This window comes from Schistocerca cancellata, chromosome 2, assembly GCF_023864275.1.
Source record: "Schistocerca cancellata isolate TAMUIC-IGC-003103 chromosome 2, iqSchCanc2.1, whole genome shotgun sequence".
NCBI classification, from domain to species: domain Eukaryota; kingdom Metazoa; phylum Arthropoda; class Insecta; order Orthoptera; family Acrididae; genus Schistocerca; species Schistocerca cancellata.
Window position 1 is genome coordinate 602203513 of NC_064627.1, and position 18353 is coordinate 602221865.

At 37.2% G+C, this 18353-nt stretch overlaps 1 protein-coding gene across 2 annotated transcripts in view; it reads left to right on the top strand.

The window, feature by feature from the left end:
• LOC126162253 (40-kDa huntingtin-associated protein) overlaps positions 1–17851 on the top strand; it is a 92507-nt gene extending 74656 nt beyond the window's left edge. The window contains exons 5-7 of one of the 2 annotated variants that reach the window (XM_049918644.1): positions 13824–13923; positions 14464–14582; positions 17148–17850. In XM_049918644.1, coding sequence (XP_049774601.1) covers positions 13824–13923; positions 14464–14582; positions 17148–17314 — 386 coding nt within the window. In that variant the 3' untranslated portion in view covers positions 17315–17850. Of the gene's footprint in view, positions 1–13823; positions 13924–14463; positions 14583–17147 lie in introns of both variants that reach the window. The other variant, XM_049918643.1, reaches the window with a different exon arrangement.
• The last annotated feature ends 502 nt before the right edge of the window (positions 17852–18353 follow it).

Here is an 18353-nt window from a genome sequence, read left to right on the forward strand (position 1 = left end):
AAAACTTTGAGGTTCGCCGATGACATTGTAATTCTATCAGAGACAGCAAAGGACTGGGAAGAGCAGTTGAACAGAATGGACAGTATCCTGAAAGGAGGATATAAGATGAACATCATCAAAAGCAAACCGAGGATAATGGAATGTAGTCGAATTAAGTTGGTTGATACTGAGGGAATTAGATTAGAAAATGAGACACTTAAAGTAGCAAACGAGTTTTGCTATTTGGGGAGCAAAATAACTGATGATGGTCGAAGTAGAGAGGATATAAAATGTAGACTGGCAATGGCAAGGAAAGCATTTCTGAAGAAGAGAAATTTATTAACATTGAGCATATATTTAAGTGTCAGGAAGTCGTTTCTGAAAGTATTTGTATGGAGTGTAGCCATGTGTGGAAGTGAAACATGGACCATAAATAGTTTGGACAAGAAGAGAATAGAAGCTTTTGAAATGTGGTGCTACAGAAGAATGCTGAAGATTAGATGGGTAGATCAAATAACTAATGAGGAGGTATTGAATAGAATTGGGGAGAAGAGGAGCTAGTGGCACAACTTGACTGGAAGAAGGGATCGGTTGGTAGGACATGTTCTGAGGCATCAATGGATCACCAATTTAGTATTGGAGGGCAGCGTGGAGGGTAAATATCGTAGGGCGACCAGGAGATGAATGCACTAAGCAGATTCAGAAGGATGTAGGCTGCAGTATGTACTGGGAGATGAAACAGCTTGCATAGGATAGAGTAGCATGGAGAGCTGCATCAAACCAGTCTCAGGACTGAAGACGACGACGACAACAACAACAACATGCAGACTGTGGAAAAGTAGTGATAACACAAAAATACATATTAACTTTTGGTACCAGACAAGCATTTTGATTTGTATTATGCTTCTTTTGAGCCATCACCCATCTCTATACCAGTAATACAATAAAAACTCTTAATTTTCTTAATTTATGGTAAAATATAAACTTGACAGCCCAAAAATTGGCCAACAGAAATCACTGCCATAGTTACAGTACAGTACAGCACTGACACGAATGAAATGCAGCATGCCGCATTTTTCTGTTTACTGTGGGAACATGCAGATGAGGAAATATTACTTCAAAAATTACAGAAAACTGTTCTTGTCAGTATTACGATCTGGTCTAGGAAGGATCAAATTTTTTCCACAAACAGAATAGGCTGCTATTACCTGTAGATTTAGTGCATCTGAACTGAATAGATATAAGTTCTTAAATGGTTACTGTAGCTGCATAAAAATCTGCAGGCTTTATGTGTAAGTTTTCTCGTGTTCCAATCTGTGTAATTTTTATTTTATTTTTACTTTTTCTCCCTAACCCCACCACAAGACACACATTCTCCTGGTTCAACAATTTTTTGTCTATGAAACCCTTCATCATATTAAATGAAACATATTTCAATGACATACAGTTAATTTTCCACAGCAGATGTGATGGAATTTTGGATATAAATCAGCGAGAGGTCTTCAGGTGCAGAGTGACCTCCTCCCTGGAGTCAAAAACTCAAATTCAGTGTTTCTACTTGACATAACATGCAAGAATTATTAACGCAGTTTCATTGATATTTCATGGCAGCAGACTGTGACAGTCTGGTGAGGCAAGTTAAGTCTGCAAGCACACTATTTTGTTCGGTAACAGCCAATGACGGTAGACGAGCAAGGTCAAAAACCTGCACCACTTCACTTTCAGTTGAGTCACATTATTCATGCACCATGCCTCATCATTAACAGGCTATTTGTGACCACATCATTGCTCTTGTGGAGGAGGAGAATTCGATGGTGTCGTAGACTGGAGATGATACGTCGTTCCTTATCGCTCTGTGCAATGATGGATAAAATGTTTTCAAGATACTGCAGAATCAAGTAGGGCAGGACTTTGGCATGTAACAACACCAGTCCAGGATAATAAACTTGTCAACATGTCACTGCAAAATTCTTTTTTAAACATGGTACAGGTGAAATATACCGCTGTCTTTCTGAAGTTGGTGGATACGGCTTTGGGAATCCATACTACTTAGCAGATGTGCAGCCATCAAGAAGAGGCTCCTCAATGATCATCAACTCCACTGATCAGCATTTGTGGGGACAGTGTCAATTGTGACTGCTGGAATGTGACATTCTCCAATGAATTGGTATTGTCCTCAATTAACGGTGGTCCAATACTAGTACACTGCCTGTAAGGTGCCTGTTTCAATCTCAAATATGACCATGAGCCATCTTACTGTGGCTCTGTGTCTGGCAGTTTGAGGTTGGATGTGTTCTTGTGGGCTTGAAATGCTTCACAGGCTAGATGGCTGACTTGATGCTGCCCAGCATACCCACATTATTGTCCCATCAGTGTCACAAATATGTCCTGAAGCAGTAATCTGGTTCCAGCAGGACCAGTGTCCTATACAAGTGTCAGTGATGATGGAGGAGCACGTGCAGGGCGGAATGAGATTTTCCTTCTTGATTGGCCTTCTTCTGCACCGTACCTGCACCCTATGGAAAACTTACGGGAAGAAACCAAACAGACCATGCAAGAAAATTGGCATCACTCTATGCCAGGAATCCACGATAACCTTTGGGAACTCGCATTAGCTACTTGGTACGAGGTGGCAGAAAATGAGAGATTTGTTGCCCACCTCATAAATGGCTTTCCTCACAGATTGTAGGCAGTCATGGTAGCTAAAGGCCTGTGGACAGGGTTTTAAATAATAGTGAATCCACTTGCTATGAGATATTGAGGGCCAAAAATATCTTAGTAGGAACTGTGAACTGTTCATTGTATTAATTTTTGTGTCCTACAGATTAAACAAGTTAACGGACTAACGCAAAAAAATTGTAATACAGATACAAACCAGAGCTTGTTGCCAGGTAATTGCAGGCTAGATCACCAACTGTGCCACTGACCTACAAATGCATTATGCTATATGTGATGTACAGACGGTAGCAGAGCCAGGATTGGTCCAAGCCTTGTTGACACAAATTTATTATTTAACAATAATTGGTTATACATTCAAGTTAATACAATTAATAGCTTAAAAGGAAATTTTAGCAACAAATTTTTTTAAACATTCTCTAGAAGAACATGCTGCCCCATTCTGAAACATTACATAAGGTACTGTTAGTAAAAGGTGTATTATATTGTACAATAGTGCAACATGTACAATTATTAACAATTACACCAGAAACATATTGAACTTGTGATTTGTACTACATGTAAATAAAACCTTAAAAAAATCCAATTTGGCAAGAGTGCAACAAATTCCCTACTGTCTGCTAAAAAAATGTGACAATGATAAGCAGGTGTGTGTGTGTGTGTGTGTGTGTGTGTGTGTGTGTGTGTGTGTGTGTGTGTGTGTGTTTTTTTTTTTTTTTCCTCCTGATTCACTTAAGCTTACGTAAAACCTACACAAATATCAATGTCGTGTGACATCAGTTCATCTTTCGTGACAAATACACAAAATTTCTAAATTATTTTATATCTGTTAAGTAAGCTACAAGACAAGAATAACATTAACGACTGGTGACATGAGTAAACACTGTCAAGTTTTCAATTTCACGACGGTTGTGTGATCTAGCAACTTTTCATTTAAATACTCCCCCCACATGTTCCAAAATCAATTCAGTCAGTCTCAAGAAGAAACACAACTTAATACACAAATATGGCAATATCAAGAAATAGATGGGTTTATCCCAAGCAATATTAGTAGAATTAGGAAATTTACAGTTTAAATGCACCAATTTTAACAAAGTCTAATGTAATAATATTTTTGACAGTTGTTGTTGTTGTTGTTGTTGTTGTTGTGGTCTTCAGTCCTGAGACTGGTTTGATGCAGCTCTCCATGCTACTCTATCCTGTGCAAGCTTCTTCATCTCCCAGTACCTACTGCAACCTACATCCTTCTGAATCTGCTTAGTATATTCATCTCTTGGTCTCCCCCTACGATTTTTACCCTCCACGGTGCCCTCCAATACTAAATTGGTGATCCCTTGATGCCTCAAAACATGTCCTACCAACCGATCCCTTCTTCTGGTCAAGTTGTGCCACAACCCTCTCTTCTCCCCAATCCTATTCAATACTTCCTCATTAGTTATGTGATCTACCCATCTAATCTTCAGCATTCTTCTGTAGCACCACATTTCGAAAGTTTCTATTCTCTTCTTGTCCAAACTATTTATGGTCCATGTTTCACTTCCATACAAGGCTACACTCCATACAAATACTTTCAGAAATGACTTCCTGACACTTAAATCTATACTCGATGTTAACAAATTTCTCTTCTTCAGAAACGCTTTCCTTGCCATTGCCAGTCTACATTTTATATCCTCTCTACTTCGACCATCATCAGTTATTTTGCTCCCCAAATAGCAAAACTCCTTTACTACTTTAAGTGTCTCATTTCCTAATCTAATACCCTCAACATCACCCGACTTAATTCGACTACATTCCATTATCCTAGTTTTGCTTTTGTTGATGTTCATCTTATATCCTCTCTCCCTTTTTGACAGAACTTTCATAAAATGATTGATAGTGGATACTGTACCATACACTATGAAACAAATTAAGAATTATTCACAGTAGACACCTGGCACATGATAATATTCTCTGAAGTATTTCAAATCACAAAATGTTGGCTACAAGTACCAACCCCATAATAAAGTAAAGATCATGAAATATAATAAAAGTATTTGAAAATTTTGGCCTTAGCCAGGTGACGAGAACCACACCAACACAGTTTCCTGTTATACTCGAGTGCTAGGCCCAACAAACAACAGCTGGTCATGGAGAACCACGCTAAGCAAGCGAGCATTCCATCCTCCCCACATGCTCGCAAACAGCCACACTCATCGCAGTCCTTAATCGGCAGGCACGAGTTGACTCTCCCCTGCTTTTGTCCTGTCACCATCTACCGACCCAGCCGTCCTGCCAAAACTGTTGCTTCGCACAGCGCCAACAGCGCTCAGCGATCACGCCCCCTATCGTCGCGGCGAAAACAAGTGAAATAATCTCCTGGGTAAATCAAAAATGCTGAGCCGTGACACGGCTCACTATAGCTGCCAGCATTTAGGTAATTCGTATCATTCGACTCCACATTACAAAATAATGTGGCTTTATTGTGTCTGCAATGCTATTAATGACATAGTGCAGTTTTCTTGTATGTTTTTAAAGGGTATGTCCATATGATAAATGTCAAAAAAGTGTTCACTCTTCTACTACATTCACAATTACAAGTGTTCTTTTCTTTCGTGAGCATGTGTGTGCATCCGGTAATGTGATAGGCTTCTGCGTAACATGCTGAGTAATTCACATTTCAGACACAGCCAATTTTTATGCTGTCAAGTATACATGTTTCTGGCTTCTTAGTTCCTAATCTAAAGGTTCAGAACAGGCTCATGTGTATCATCCCAGATTTTTAGTCTAAGACGCGTGACATTTTCATAGCTGTTGTGCCTTGTACACTGACTAGTTTGACTGTAGTTTTGAAATGTCCATTAGGCTGCTGTATGCTTCCATAGCGGGCACAAATTATTCCCACCATTCTGCATATTTCCAATAAATTTTGGTCACCACCTGTCTTCCTACCTTGACAAACATGTCCATCAGCAAAACAGTTTGGAGAGGCACATGACATATACAGTTGTCTCCAGGCCAAGCAGTGAGCTACCTCCTAGCTTCTGAGATATGATACTTGTGTCTGCTCAGTGAAAGCTTCTGTGACCATGCCCTATCAGCTGTTAGAACTCGCAAGTGCATTCATGTGTGTGATTTGTTCGGCATCCAAAAGGTGTACCATTACTACCGTATTTACTAGAATCTAAGCCGCACTCGGATCTAAGCCGCACCTGAAAAATGAGACTCAAAATCAAGGAAAAAAATTTTTCCCGAGTCTAAGCCGCACCTGAAATTTGAGACTCAAAGTTCAAGGGGAGAGTAAAGTTTTAGGCCGCATCTCCAAATCGAAACAAAGTTGGTCCATTGTAATATGAGACACAAATTAGGTCGAATGAATGACGATACAGCTATAGTAGTTTGGTTCAAGTCGTAAGCTTAGCAGTTAAGCTTTACCACGTCAGGCGCTCCGTCCATATTTATATGGGTACCCTTCCTTTTTCACGTGCTTCGTCTGGTTTGAATTGATTGCTTAATTTTCTTTGGTCTGATAAGTGCTGTTCTCTTTGTTATAGGTGTTTACGTCACTCTAAGCTGAAAATGCATTACTGTACAGTGTCATGCATTGTTTGTCGCATTCTGATTATGAGTGTTTACGGTCTGTCGCCGCTCGTGGCATGGCTTGCTTTTGTGCATGCAGCCGCCGCTTACAATTAAAAAAAAGAGAGAGGAATCGTCTCATTAGTGAAACAATGGCAAGAGACTGCTATTTGTTGTTACTTAGGCTACACTGCTGCTTTCTTTGATAATGATCAACGAGAACCAAATAATAGACTGCTTATGATAGACGATGTTCTGAACATTAGTTTAGTGAAAATTTTTCTCCATTTGAAAATCTTTGCAGATGCCTCTTTAGTACATTACGTTCTGCACAGAAATTAGAGTCATCTTAGATTTAAAAATCTAGTCAATTGCAGTGCTTCATTTCTGACTGTATCACTATTAGGCATAAGAATAATACACATATAAACATGACATGATACGTATATTCTTCTCACTCTTCTCACTCTAGTTTCGTAGTTTATTATGCAGATAGGCAAACACAAAAGAACACATGGCAAAATGTTTATATTCATATTATTCTTATGGTGAAGAGAATACTGCCTGTGATTCACAATTCATAAAAGTTGCTATTAGCAACCATCTCTTCTCACAGGTAAGAAAAAATTCAGAATGTAGAGTTGGCCATATTGACAAACATCCCAAACAGTCTTGCCAGTCGGATTTTCGTAGTACATTGAAATGCTGCTACATTCGAAGATGAACAATACGGAATTTGTATTTACTTCATTGGATAATGTATGCAAATGCAGTGGTCGAAACTCGGGGCGGAGAAAAAAGCTCGTCTTCCACCTTTTTTTAAAAATTTATTTACTAATGCAGAGGTTTTGGCGCCAGTATTTTTCTTTGTGCCTGCAAAGCATGCCTGTGTAGCGCTACATATATTCGACGGCAGAAGTTAGTTGTGGCAGCACCTACCAACATTTTTCAGAACTTCCGATTACTTTGCACTCGATTGTAAGCCGCAGGCTATTTTTTGGATTACAAAAACTGGAAAAAAAGTGCGGCTTAGATTCGAGTAAATACAGTAGTTGTCCATATTGTATGATTTTATTTTCATTAAATTTGTGAAGAAAGACATATTCTACATGTAATTAAAGTATTTTACTATTTCTCTCATGGCCTTTTATATTTTCTTCCTTATTTGTTTATGGGTACTCAGTGCCCCTCTCTGTATGTAATTCCTAGATTCCAAGATTTGGAAATTTCTTGATGTACAGTATTTATTAACTGATTCTTCTATCACTTCATGGTAGAACAACAAACTAATAAATAAAAGCACAATATTTTGTGTGTTATACAGGATTAATTCAGTAGTTAACTGGTTTTCAGCTTACAAAGTCATCATCAGACTTGAGCTGATTGTTGTCATCAAAGAAGTTACAACATTTCCAAACAACAATGGAAAAGATGTTAGTAATGTTGACTAACACACAATAAATGTCATCTTTGACTGTGTGTGTGTGCCTCAGTCTAGATGAGTAACATGATATCCAGTGTTGTTCACAAATATTGTAACTTCGTTGATGATAACGACTAGAGACCGAATTATATGCACTATAAAAACCTTAAAATATACATGCAAATATGCATGGAAAAATGCTTAAAATGCACGAAAAATGTCGAAATACCAAGATCAAATAATAAAAAGACATGGTAGATTTTGCGCACATTATATCTCACAGATTCTGGAAATATTTTTCTAATACTCTCATTCACAAATCTGGTGATTGTAGAATGGTATACTTTTTCATGTTCTTTGCAGGCTGCTAAATATGAAGAAGAAAGCTCTTCTTTTAAAGCACCAACAATAAAATTTGCAATGTAACGGCCCCTAAGTGTCTGTAGTTTCATCAACTGAAATCCAGATAATGCTGTCTTTGAGTTCAATGCATATTTCTTCCAGAACATTTACGCAAGTTGTCGATAAGTAATTTTTGCGCAGTGTTGATTCATCTGGTATATTATGATTTAAGCAATATTTGTGCAGGAAGCCTTTGAGGATAGGGTTTGTAAGCTTGTGAAGAGGTATACTGATTACAATGAATGCTTCACATAGATCCATGTTAAATTGACTTTTTTGGTTACCTTTGGACAAATCCCTGCTAGTGCAACTTCTGTTGGCAGAAGTTATTGTTGTGGTGCTTTCTTCTGCATTCCTGCAATAGGAACATACTAACATTCTGGTCTGTTTGAAACATTTTTATACGAAATGTTTGTCTTGCAAACTCGACAATATAAAACAATTCCGTCATGTGTAAATGTTCCAAGATGATCAGCTATCTACGTAACAACGTTTCTTTTTTCGGCCAGCACGGCGCACAACACTATATACACTACATGTCGTAAACACATTCAACTTTGTACAAATAAATAGAAAGCTAAACTGAAACAATGGCTGAGTGACTAAAAGCTTGTGTAGTTAAATGTAATTGTTGCTGATGCTTACGGTGTGACAGCGGAGGGGATTAACAAGGGGGTGCGGGCGCAGGAGCATTGACTCTGTGTGCCTGTTCCTGTTCCTTTTCTGTAATGATTTCACTAGGCAGTCGCCTCTCGGTTAGTGATTGCACGCAGTTCTAGTGTCACGGTCAATCTGTGAGACATCAAAACTAGATTGAGCTAGAGACTGCCCATCTAAATTTTTAAAATATTGTAAAAATAGAACAAAAATATGCATTGTCACTAGTGTTTAGGTAAAATATGCAATAACTGATGAAAAACAGCAAAATATGCAATGGCATATGCAACATGCAAATGCATATAATCTGGTCTGTAATTATAACAGTCAGATAGTCTGACAGTGGCTTTGCAAGCCAAAGACTGGTTAACTAAATAAATTATATCTTTTTGTGGGTAACTGTTTATGGCAGAGTATTTGAATAAAAGCATTTTTAGCCACCAGCTGTATATACACTGTTCTTCTTAAGCAGTTTCAATTTTAGCAACTGTTATTATGGAGGACCATAAAATAAAGAAACAGGAAAACATATGTAGTATACACAGACAAGCTTTTAAAATGAGGAAAGTACTTACAAAGCTGTATACTGATGGATCAAAAATACATTAAATTCAAACAGGATACAGCTATGTGTCTAGTACAGACTTTTTCCATAACAACATGTGTTAGCTCAATAACGTTCAAAACACAATGTACCATAAAAATACTTGATGACCCCTAGCTGTTAAGAACTAGTAAGTTCAGGCTTACATAGGCATATAGTACAGATTAACTCTCAAAGACAGTAGTGTCAAAGATTACAGAAATGTACGAAGATCTACAACCAAATAATGTAGGATCTGTGCTTTAGTCAAGGTTGGCAGTAATCATCAATATTGTCAGTAAACAGCATCCATAACATTGATTTGTTCTAGAAGCCTATAGTGATAATTTGTTTAAGCATAATAAAGCATGTAATACAATCAAGAATATTTGAAATATCACCGTTTTTTCTTCTTTTATGGAAGACAACATGTAAAAATCATAATTGTAGTGTAATGTGAGGTTAGATTTACAAATTCTCCAAACAAACATGCACATGGACGCACACACACACACAGTCAAAATCACTTTTCCTGGTAAGCCATATTCATACACACACACCACCATGGCGTGAAAAGCAGAAAACGTATTTTTAGTACACTCTATATTTCTGTGATACATGTTCTAAAGCACTCTAATTATGGTTTGGTTGCTACAGGTGATGATACCCTCCAGTAAGTTCATGTGTGAACTTGTTTTGAGAACTGTGACAAGAGACATTTAACAGTGTTACAAGCAAAATAATAAAGTAAATTTGATTAACTTTGGTACAGGCACTCAGCTCTCACTTACACTGCTCATCACTAAATGGAACATTAAACCTTTACCTTCCTTCCTTTGTGTGTGTTTTATATCACTATAAATTGAAATGTGTGAATAATGGCAGTGGGAGTTCAGCAAAGCATTGTAAGTAGAAGTTGCATGTACAAATGAAAATCAGTGGATCAGTGTACTGAGTCATTGGCTTGCTGTTTCCAACTGGTGGTAGATATGGTTCATAAATGGAAGAAAAATGGACTACACAGCAAAAAGGACCACACCACTGCTCAGAATGTTCAACCTGTAAATATGATATAAATACTACTAATAAAGTGTCATTTTGTAATCACTTGAGTACTTAATGATTACTGTAAATCTCTTTCCAAGCTACTGTTGTTAATGTACTCAGTAAAGAGCTGGCAGTACCTTGTGTCTGTGTAATTTTAAGCTGTTTGCCATATGAGATGTCAGTTCAGTATCTTTTACTATAGAATCATGTGTTATCTTTTACAGATAGTGAAATGGTTTCAAAAACTAGTTTGCAATACAAGGAGCATTGTTTCAAATTATATTATGTCCACCACTGGAAAAAAATGAATTCGATACATTTTCATACAATTTCTAAAGTGAACATTCATGCTACAGTGTCGGATTGTCACAAATTGTATTCATGAACAGTGTAATTACAGTTGCTGCTCAAAATTAACTGTTGTTTCAAATCTTATTCAGTCCTCTGTAGTGTGTGTTTCAAGTCATATTGTGTGCAACGTTAAGACTACACGATGCTGATAGTTACTTTGCTCAGGTGACTACACTGACTACAAGCACTCTTCTTCTCGACAAACATTTAAAAATGTCAGTTATCTTTCATTTGTATATTATATATAAAGGAACAGCTTTTTCATTTATGGAGGAAAAAACTGCTGTAGGTGATAATTTAAGAGGAAACCGTAAGAGGGAAAAGAAAACCAAACATCCTCATCAACTTAAAGTCACCATACAGTAGAGTGAGTGAAGCATAGATGACTGATACGGATACTTGGCTACATAAACATTTTGGGGATTGTTGGAGTAGGATAGTAGATTTAGATTCCTAAGCTATCATCATTGATTCAGTTGCTGTGATAACTGGCAATGAGGAAAATTTTGTATATCAGTTTGTAGTTACTTGGAGGAAGGAAGAGGGTTGAACCAAGTTTTAAGAGAATTCTATAGGATGCTCATTCGAAACATAATATAAATAAAAACTTTTAACCAGAATATTTAGATTTTCGATTAAGTTTTAATAATAGTAGAAGGAAGAGACATTTGAGATTTTTGCAATATAAAAAGTATTCCGTGAAGCAGCTGTATTCCATAGACTTCTTTCCATGATGTTTCATCTGACAACCATTCAGCCATTTTCAGGTAAGTGTTTTGCTCTGGAGATTGCTAGTTCACGTTGATAACTTCATACCAAAAACTGATGCAGACACACATGAGCAAAGGCAGCCTCTTCCATGGAAGAAGAATCTATGAAATGTCCTGTGGAGATACAGTGCTCAGCTATGGCTGATATACTGAGCTGCGAAAGGCGGGTGTGGTGATCATATTCAGTGCATATTCCATGCACTGTGTGTATTGTCTGACCAACGTGGGCATTTGCACACTGGCAAGGTATTCTGTAGATTCGAGCCCCCCCACAACCCCTAATCGTTCTTTGCCAAACCAAGAAGAGCACAAGTCTTTATAAGTGGGTGGAAGATTACTTTGATATAATGTTTTCTTAAGATTCTGCCACATTTTGACGAAATATTGCAACATACTGTAGGAACACCCAGGTCTTGAACTGCCCCTTCTCCTCTTGATATTGTGGGTGGTCACGTTTCTTCTTCCTTAAGCTATGCTGATCGGATGTGGTAAATACCCATTATCGCTGAACACAGATTGTAGGTGTTCCAGCTCTTTTGCAAGGCTGTCTCCACCAGACACATGTGTCCAGCAAAACAATGTGCAAAGGATGTACATAGTTTGTGATGAGTGGTAGTAGCTAGGCACTTACAAATACAGATTTGTTCATGTGGGCTTACGATAAGTGAAATTCCCAGTGATCATTCTGCTTTCTGACTGACAAAAATGTCCAGAAACGACACACAGCTGCCCTTCTCCACTTCCATCGTAAATTTGATTTTATCTTGAATAGAATTCAGATGGTGCAAAAAGCATAACAGTTCTTCTTCACATTGGGCCACACTATAAAATTGTCATCTACATATTGCCAGAATTTTTTAATTTCTACTGAATCAGGTGCTACAAGTGGGGGGAGAAAACTACCTATGGCAACACTGTAAATTTGCTCAAAATATTCACTGTTGAATAAATAGTGGGTTGAGGAAAGGGCATGATGAAATAGTGCTGTTATATCAGTTTTAGACTTACTGCTGATGAGTGATAATGAATCCATGTAAGGACGCTAGTGAAGAGTGAGATGATATCGAAGCTTAAGAAGTGAGTTCAGTCTGTTAACAAAGTCACTGGAGTTGCAAATATGATTCAAGCACTTCCCCGCAAAAAGGCTCAGCAAAGACATAAGTTGTCTAGCTAATTTCGTCAGAAAGAAAACATTTTATTCCTAATGACACATCTAACAGCAATTAATTTTATAATTTTGATATCTGAATTTTAACTCCACAAGTGTGCATTCCACCAGAGAGCATGCATGTAGTATCAGCATTACACATGCTCCTGTGGGCTGTAGATGAAGCAATATTCGAAGAGGATCCAAAACTTGACAGAGGTTTCTCATGTAGCAGGTGCCTTTGTGCATGCATGTCCACCGATGGCCTTTGTAGTCTGGTCCCTTCAACCCCCACAAACCAACCAACCATGCATCACCTTGTCAATTTTTGGTATAAAGTTAGTGATGTGAACTAGCAGTCTCCATTGCAAAACACTCATCTGGAGATGACTGAATGATTGTCAGCTGAAATACTGTGGCTAGAAGTGATGTAATCTGGCTGCAATCGGAAACTTCAATGAATACAAACAAGCATTTAAACTATATGGCATATCATTAAAGAACTACAGCAGAAAGACATCGCGAATTGTGTATCAAAATGGTTACTATGAATATTTTTATTGTATAATAATGACATGATTTACAATAATATGTTAGTTTGATAGAAATCCTAATGAAGTCTGCTGGGAGCGGGAAGGATAATACGGATACTTTATACATTAGAAGGCTTTGTGAAAAATTTAATTTTATGTTAAAAGATAATGTTCTTCAATAATAATAATAATAAAAATAATTTTGTAGAAGTAAGCCTCAAACACATTAACTTCATGATGAATTTTCACTCTGCAGTGGACTGTGCGCTGATATGAAACTTTATGGCAGACTAAAACTGTGTGCCAGACCGAGACTCAGAACTTGAAACCTTTGCCTTTCACAGGCAAGTGCTGTACTGTTTGAGCCACCCAAGCAAAGGCTGTGTAGCTCGATTGGTAGAGCACTTGCCCACAAAAGCAGAGGTCTAGAGTTCTGAGTCTCAGTCTGGCACACAGTTTTAATCTGCCAGGAAGTTACAATAACTTCATATTTTCTAATTTGTGAAAAATTTCACAGATTAGGAGTAATTAGTTTTTTCTTTCTCCTTTAAAATTTGGTTTTTCAGGGATAATATAATTTGAAATGTTGTTCCTAATATAAAGCAATTACAGCTTTCTCATTTGGTATTGAAAGTCCTGATCACATATGCAGATTTTTAGAAAGAATTTGTAAGGATAATTTGTTGTTTGTTTGCTACAGGTGATTATGATGGTGCTTTGAATGTATTCAGTGAGATGGTTCGTGTTGCAAATCAAGGGAGTAAAACACCAATGGGTGTATACAGTGATGTTCTGCACAGGCAAGTCATATGTAGCTTAGAAATTAAAATCAATTGTCTGTGCCCAGCAACTATAGAATGCATGCAGCCAGATATATATCTCAAAAGTGAGAAAGAATTGTGATGTTACTGCAATGAAAATCTTTGATGTAATGAATATGTAGGCTACACTTTTTGCCATAATGGATGATTCATATCATTATTTGTAATACAATTAATATTTCTAAGTGGCTCAGTGGTAGACTTCTGGTGCAAAGAACCAAGGTTCAATCCCTAATTTCTCTTGAAGTATTTGTAACTTTCAAGTCTGGCAATGATTTGTAAATGTTGAAAATGCCAAGTTTCATCATGATTTGTAATCCCCTGTAATTGTCCAAGTAAGTCAGATTCGAAGATTTTGAGGAAGGCAAGGGCTCCCTCCAGAAGGTCAATGCTTAGTAAAGCAGTGTGACATTCAAATTTACCTTCGGGTTGAGAACAGATTGACTTTACTTATTTTTCTATTCACTTCCAGAAAGTAAGTGAATGTTCTACTACTGGTGACCATATTTCTGTCTTCAGGTGTGAAGTGACACGTGTACTTCTACTACTCATTCTTCAGCCTGCTGCCCAACGACTTCCACCTGATTTGGGACAGGTGCTGGAAAAGTATGCATGGGAAGCTGGTGGAAATGTACCTGGTAAATGATACTACTCAGTATTTTGATTTGTAGTGGCCTTAACAAAATTTGCTTTTTTGGTCTGCAGTAATGAAAATACAATTATTTTCTAAAACTACATTTTACAGAAAGAAATACTAACAAAGAGATAGAGGGGCTGGCCAGTACTTACCTCACCTCAGTATAGCCGATAGATACACATAAAACAGAACCGAAAATTTACATTCCTAGCTTTCGGAACAAATGTTCCTTCATCAGGGAGGAGAGAGGGGAAAGAAAGGGAAGAAGGGAAAGGAGATTCAGTTACTCACAACCCAGGCTATGAAGCAACAGGGAAAGGAAAATAGGGAGGGTAGCAAGGATGGAGGCATGGTTGTCAGAGACATCCTTGCTACCCTCCCTATTTTCCTTTCCCTGTTGCTTCATAGCCTGGGTTGTGAGTAACTGAATCTCCTTTCCCTTCTTCCCTTTCTTTCCCCTCTCTCCTCCCTGATGAAGGAACATTTGTTCCGAAAGCTAGGAATGTAAATTTTCGGTTCTGTTTTATGTGTATCTATCGGCTGTACTGAGGTGAGGTAAGTACTGGCCAGCCCCTCTATCTCTTTGTTAGTATTTGTTTCACATCTTTATATGAGATTTTCCATTAATCATTTTACAGAAAGAGAAAGAAAAGAAATCTACATGCACAGTGATGATAAAGGACTGCTCAAAAATTGGCTCCTCTTTACATGAACAGTTTTTCTGAGAAACCTTATCCCATCAGGAAATCAGTAATGCTCATATAGTGTTAGAGACTGAGATAAACATAGAACTTGAGGTGGTTATTAGCAAATCCTGTATATTTGGAATGATGAGTTAGAATGCCTGGTTGGGAGAAGGTTTCTGGCACAAAGCAACAATAGATCTACTAAGGTCAGTACTGAGCCTGTTGGTAAAGTTATTGAAATGAAAGCAACTGACCAGTGTGAGCTATAATTAATAACTGGAAGCATTTAACACATCATAGTAAATTAACAGCATTTGTAAGCTGAGAAATATGTAGCTCCTACAATTATAGGAAACTTTGTTTTGCTGAAGGTTGATTGTTGAAACTATGCTTTCATCATCAGACAAAATACTATTGAATTTTCAAAAACATGAGAAGAGTAACAGCACATGACAAGAGAAACATGACTGACAAGAGATGAATAGATATGTGGGAAATTAAATCTGTACTTCATGGCATCTAGTATGAAAATAACTGATTAACTGCATGACATTCAAAACTGAGCACATTCTGATCACTTGCATTAACTCCAAGGAGATTTGGAATATCTCCGTGACAAGTCCTATGTGATACAAATTAACACATGTCTAAAGGCAGAAAGAAGACAGAAAGTAATGAAAAAATTAAGTCAGCATAAACTGAACAATTACACCAGGAGAGGAGATCGATACTGAGGTCATTAATAGGTGAAAATAAAATCTTGAATACAAGAACAATCAAAATATATGTTCTGGCAATCTGAAGGAAGAATCTTTTCTGTTGGAATGAAACTCGTGAAGAAGTATTATAGAAAATAGTCAAATCATTAAACAAATTGAACTTGTCTGAAAAATTCTAAACAAGGAGCATTCTGGGGCCAGACAAAAGTTTCAAGCAAAAAACCATAGTTGCATATAGCTACTAAGTAGAATACAGGAACGTGCCCCCCCCCCCCCCCCCCCACACACACACACACACACACACAAAACAGTATGAATCAGAACCTCCAAAACATTTCTGAACTGCAAAAGACTTAAAAGAATGCTGACCTTTTGGGAAACTATATTACCATCTGATAGGAAGGAAATACATGTAAATTGAAAGGTATAATACCCTAGGTACAGGCTTTTGATAGTCACAGAAATTCTGAAATATCAAAGAGAATGTGTATTAAACAAGCTTGGAGTACTGTCTGATACAGAGCAGGGAGGGAATCCAGCAAACAGTATTCATCATAATCAGTAACACAAACTCACTCCTAATAGTCTAATTGTATTATTTGTTGTCCCAAGGAAGTATATTGTTCGATAAAGAGAACAGCATTAATCAACAATTTGAGGAATTTGAGATTGATGATAAAAATGAGTCCAGTTACATTGAAATGTGGAACAGGGGTGTGATTGTAGAGGTGTAAGGTGGTAAGTGTGCGTGCGTGTGTGTGGGGGGGGGGGGATTCATGTGAACTTTAGCTCAAAGGATTGTCCAAAAGCTAGTGAAGTTTTCTGTCTTGTGTGCTTGTCAATGACTGAATGCCTCTACTATTAGGTAAATTTTAAAATTAAATTTTAATGACAGTATATTGAAAATAGTGTGAAATAACAATCATAAGAATGTAGAGGAAACATCTTAGTTTGGAAACAAAAGCTTATTAATTTTAAAGCAAAATTTTCTTTTTATGGATTTTTGATATTGTTCCGTTTATTTTGTTTCACTTTTTTTATATTGAAACAAAATGTATTTGTTAAAAGTACAATGTTAAATTTGATCTATCTTTACAAATACATAGCTAATTATTATCTGTTTTTCCACTGTGTATTACATACATTTGTATTCTGTTTCAGTGAATTATCTGAGTGAAGATGAATTTATTCTCCTCCAGTCATTGGTAATGGCCTGTCAGTCAAAAGACTGTGAATCTTTGCAAGAGCTGGAAGCACAGTTGTGGCCATATCTAACTGCTGAACAGCGTGGTTTACTACGCACATTAGTTTGCCATATGACTACGTGAAGGTTGTGATTCAGGGCTGTTACAGGTCGGATTAATCTTCTGTAAGAAGTTCTTAATTGTTGTTGAATGAGGTACTGAATATACTTATCAAAAATAATTTGTGTGCAAGGTTGGTATTTGCACCAGAGAATGTATTCAAATGTTTAAGATGAAATGTGTTGCAAAAATATGAAAAAATTGTTGAGTCTGTATCATATTTATTATAGATCAGATCTTATAAATGAATTAAAGATATTTTCATAGATACTCAATGAAATAGTGGTTTTAAAACCAGGACTGTTCTTTTTTTGATAATGGTAACTACATGTATAGTCTTCTCTCACATGACATAAGCTGCCTATTTGTACTGGTCTGATATGAAGCATATTGTGTTGGTTAGAAATATGCAACAGTATTTGCAAGATACCTGTTATTTACAAAATTCTTCATGTTCTTGTGCTGAATATGTACTTCTATGACAAGAAATTCACACATCTCCAGATTACGCTAGATGAATAAAACATGTTTGTACTTCCTGATAGTATGAGTGAGAAAATCATTTACTCAGTTCAGAAATGGCTGTGATTTGAATGTTCACAATTTTCCAATTTTTTCCTTGTCCCGAACTGATAATTTTATTGGTTTATCACAAATGCTATATTTCTTTCTTATGTGAAATGCTTGCTTTTTTGCTGTCATCTTGAAGAAATACAATAGGTATTAATAATGTTAGAACATCGATGTATCTGTCTTATATGGAGCCAAGTCATTATTACACAATTTAAGGTTGTAGTAATACTCTGAAGAGCCCAAGAAACCGGTACATCTGGCTAATATTGTGTAGGCCTCTCGCGAGCACACAGAAATGTTGCAACACAATGTGACATTGGCTTGACTAATGCCTGAACTAGTGCTAGAGAGAATTGACACCATGAATCCTGCAGGGCTGTCTATAAATCTGTGAGCGTACAAGGGGTTGGGAGATCTCTTCTGAACAGCACGTTGCAAGGCATCCCAGATATGCTCAATAATGTTCATGTCTGGGGAGTTTGGTGGGCAG